Source organism: Elephantulus edwardii, unplaced genomic scaffold (assembly GCF_000299155.1).
Source record: "Elephantulus edwardii isolate Elephantulus edwardi_28Jun2011 unplaced genomic scaffold, EleEdw1.0 scaffold00178, whole genome shotgun sequence".
NCBI lineage: Eukaryota > Metazoa > Chordata > Mammalia > Macroscelidea > Macroscelididae > Elephantulus > Elephantulus edwardii.
This window is the reverse complement of record NW_006399928.1, coordinates 5,867,292-5,871,706: the sequence shown is the minus strand read 5'-3', so window position 1 is coordinate 5,871,706 and position 4,415 is coordinate 5,867,292. Positions and strand designations below refer to the sequence as shown.

Genomic DNA, 4,415 nt, shown 5'->3' with positions numbered 1-4,415 from the left:
TTCTTGGCACAACTTGGTGAGCACATCCATGGCAGCATCTGTTAACTGAAATATGTCAATTTTATAATTTAGGCTTCACCTGATATTATATTACTGAAATCAGTTTTTGTTGATGGGCAGATTTTAGTTTGGAGATTTTTTAAAAGTAATATATTTGTACTGGTGATAAATTTGTACATCTAAATACCAAAACAAATCTAAGTAATATATAGCTGCACATTATATATGTTTCTTGTCTTTTTTTTCCTGTTTCCCAGGGTCGTTATGGCTGCTGCCGCTTTCTACGAGATGGATATAAAACTCCCAAAGAGGTAGGTTACTTTTCCTCTAAAATGAACCCAATGGAGAATGGTCTTAGCCTGATTCATAGAAAATACTCAACTCACTGGTAGTACTTATATAGACCATTATATGGTTGTGGTTATGTGCCATCAAGTCAAGTACAACTCATCATGACCCTAAGAACAACAGATCTCAGCCTTGCTCTATTCTGTGGCACTCTCACAATCTCTGACACCTCTAAGGCCAGTACTGCAGTCATTTTGTCAATTCACCTGCTTGAGAGTCTTCTTTTCTTTCATCATCTCTCCACCTTCTCAAGCATGCTATCCCTCTCCAGTGAACATGCCCAAATTATGTGAAATGAAGTTTTATCATCTTTGCCTCCAAGGAGAACCTTGGCTGCCCCTTCCCCAAGACATATCTGTTAGATCTTTTGGCAGTCTATGGGATAGTTACCACTCTGTTCCAATACTATAGTCCAAAGGCTTCAACTCTTCTTTTGTCTTCCTTATGCATTGTCCAGCTTTCAGATGCACAGCAAGTGATTGAAAAGACCATGGCATGACTCAGGATCACCTTAATCTTTAAACTGGCATCATTGTTCCTCAATAATTTGAAAGGTCTCTGAGAACCAACTTTCCCAATACAATATGTCTCCTGATCGCCTGACTTCTGGCACCAAGAGTGTTGACTGTAAGGTGAAATCATTGACAATTTCTTTTTTTCCCCTCCGTCTATAGTGATATTGCCTGGTGGTGAGGATTTTTATCTTCTTGATGATAAAATGTCCATATTTTAATCCATAGTAGTCTTTTACCTTCTGCAACAAGTATTTTTAATTCTCTTCACTTTCAGCAATTGAAGTTATGCCATCTACATAATACAAGTTGCTGGGGACTCTTCCTCCAATTCTGATGTCACATTCTCCTTCATAGGATACTGTTTTGCTCAGCCTACAGATTGGATGGTTATGCAGAAAGGATACAACTTTGACAGGCAACTTTTCTGATATTTAACATTATTTTAAACCATGCAGTGTTCCGTTGCTCTGTTTGAACAGCTTCTTGATCTAGGTATAGTTTTTGTGTGAGTATAATTAAATGTTTCAGCATTCTTATTCTTTTCAATGTTTGTTATGATCCAAACAGTCAAATTCCTGTGCACAGTCAATAAAATACAAATAGACTTCTCCTGATATTCTCTGCTATCAACCGAAATCCACATCTGACAGTTCTCTGTTGATGAACAATTCTAGCCATTTAAAAAATTAATTTTCAGCAGAATTTTATTTACATGTAGTATCAATGATATTGTTCATATTGTGTTGTATCTTCTTTCTCATGAATGAGAACAAAGATAGCTCTCTTGCAATTGGATGGCTAGGTAGCTGTCTTTCAAATTTTTTTGGAATATACTAGTCAGCACATCCATGGCTTCATACTTTTGTTGAAACACTTCAATTGGTATGGTATCAATTCCTAGGCCCTTAGTTTTTTGCTGATATCTTCAGTGCAACGTGATCATCTTCCTTCATTACCATTGTATCCTGATCACTTGACAATGAATAAGGATGACAAGATCCATATTTATTCTCATTCCCCCCCCAAAAAGTGATCCAACAGAGTGTGGAAATTATCTAACAGTATCATTAATATCACACGCAAGAAAGATTTTACTGAAGATTATCCAAAAATGACTGGAATAGCACATCAACAGAGAACTTCCAGATGTACAAGCTGTATTTAGAAGAGGCTGTGGAACTAGGGATATTATAGCCAATGGTAGATGATTCTTAGCTTAAAGTAGAGAGTACCAAAAGAATGTCTCTACGTTTCATTGACTATGCAAAGGCATTTGACTGTGTGGATCAAAACAAACTGTGGCTAGCATTGAGAAGAATGGGAATTCGAGAACATTAATTGTGCTCATGTGAAACCTATACTTGCACCAGGAGGCAGTCATCAGAACAAAGCAATGAAACAATGCATGGTTCAAAATCAGGAAATGTATACGCAAGGGGTGCATTCTATCTCCATACTTTTTCAATCTATATGCAGAACAAATCATCTGGGAGGCTGAACTCTAGGAGAAGGAACATGGCATTAAGATTGAAGGAAGACTCATCAACAAACTGCATTATGCAGATGACACAAACTTGCTGCTGAAACTGAGGGGGACATGAGGAATCAGAGGCCAAAGTCAAAAGACTGAAATATTCAATATATAATGAAGCTCAATGTCAAGAAAACAAAGATTCTCTCCACTGGGCCAATTGGTAGTATCATGATAGATGGAGAAGAGATTGAGGTTGTTAATTTCAGCTTGCTTTGTTCTATGATTCACACAGTTAGCACCAGCAGGCAGAAAATCAAAAGACAAACTGCATTGGGAATATCGGCTGTCAGGAACCTCTCCAGAGTACTGAAGAGCAATAATGTCAGTCTAGAGACTAAGGTAGTCCTGATACAAGCTATGGTCTTCACAATTACCTGCTATACATCAGCAGAGAGCTGGACAATGACTAAGAATAATGGAAGAAGGATCTATGCCTTTGTGTTGTTGTGCTGGATAAGAGTATTGAACTTATCATGGACTGCTGAAAGAACAATCAGATATGTTTTAAAGAAGGTGATACTGAGCTGCTCCTTGGAGACAAGGATTTCTAAGCTCTGTCTCACATACTTTGGACACGTGGCCAGAAGAGAACAGTCCTCGGAGAGTCCATCATGCTTGGAAGGGTGGTGCAAGATAGGGAGACCTTGAATGAGAGGGATTGACTCAGTAACTGGGGAAATGGGTGAAGGTATGTCAGAGACACTGAAATTGTCTCAGGATAGCGTTCAGAGCTATTGTAAATATGGTCTCTTCGAATTGCAGGCATCTTTATGGTTCATGACAAATCAACAATTGATGATCTGTTACACAGCCAGTACCTGGTCTGATTATATTGAGCTTCTTCAAGGAATCTTTTCACAAATGTAGTCAATATGATTCTGTGCAGTTAATCAAGTTAGGTCCATGTGTATCATTGCCATTTATGTTTCTTTAAAAAGGAATGTGCCATTAATAAATCCTTGACTGTATAACATTCAGTCTTGCAATTTCCAGCCTCATTCTCTCACCAAGCACATACTTTATAATTTTCCATTCTGGTCAATGTTGTTGCTGTTGTTGTTAAATGCCAACGAGTCATAGACAATTCATAATAACCCTGTGAAAGAGAGACTTGAACACTTGTATAACTTTCATAATTTCTCCAAGTGTGTAGTCTCTGGAGGCAAGGGTATGCCACTCCTGCTTCCAAGCTTGTTTTAATCAGGGAGCTCCACCAAACACTGTCCACCATGGGTAACTATTATCACATTTAACACATCAGTGTCACAATGTTTAGCATCACGGCAACTACGAGTTACCTCTGTACAGCAAATAGACAGACCAGTGCTATACCACTTAGAAGAATTTCTGGTCAGTAATAATGAATTATTATGACTTCTTCTTGATTGTATGTTTGGTCAATTTTGGACAGAAGAGTGAATAGACTTTCTCAATTTCCTTCACCTTTGGCATTAGCAGTTGATGTATATATCTGAATAATCGTTGTATTAACAGGGCTTCCTTGTACACATATGAATAATTTCCTATATGTACTTTAGGATAGATCTTGAAATAACCCTTTGAACTGTAAATGCAGCACTATTCTTCCTCAATTACTCATTCCTAACCTAGTAAAGCATAAGATTTTATGATTCAAATTGGCCAATACTAGTCCATCTAAGCTCACTAATGCCTAACCAGAATGCAGATATTCATGTGCTCTCTTTCATTTTATACAAACCTCAGTTTCCCAAGATTCATATATTGTGCACTCCGTGTTTTAATTATTAACAGATGTTTGCAGCTATTTCTCCTTATTTTGGGGAACTTCCAATGTGGATTCAATCTCTAATAAGTGTTGTTGTTGTTGTTATGTGCTGTCGAGTCGTTTGCAACTCATAGCGACCCTATGTAAAACAGCCCTAAACCCTGCTCTATCCTGTGCCAATTGCATTGCCTCTGACACACCCATCCCGATTACCCCAGTCACTGAATCAATCCACCTCATAGAGGGTCTTCCCCTCCTGCGCTGTCCCTCT

At 38.1% G+C, this 4,415-nt stretch overlaps 1 protein-coding gene across 4 annotated transcripts in view; it reads left to right on the top strand.

Moving 5' to 3' along the window:
* The window catches only part of PHKA1 (phosphorylase kinase, alpha 1 (muscle)), a 742,463-nt gene that overhangs the window by 264,509 nt on the left and 473,539 nt on the right, over positions 1-4,415 (top strand). For all 4 annotated transcript variants that reach the window (XM_006895993.1, XM_006895991.1, XM_006895992.1 and 1 more), the window contains one exon: positions 258-311. In XM_006895993.1, the coding sequence (XP_006896055.1) occupies positions 258-311 (54 nt within the window). The remainder of the gene's footprint in view (positions 1-257; positions 312-4,415) is intronic.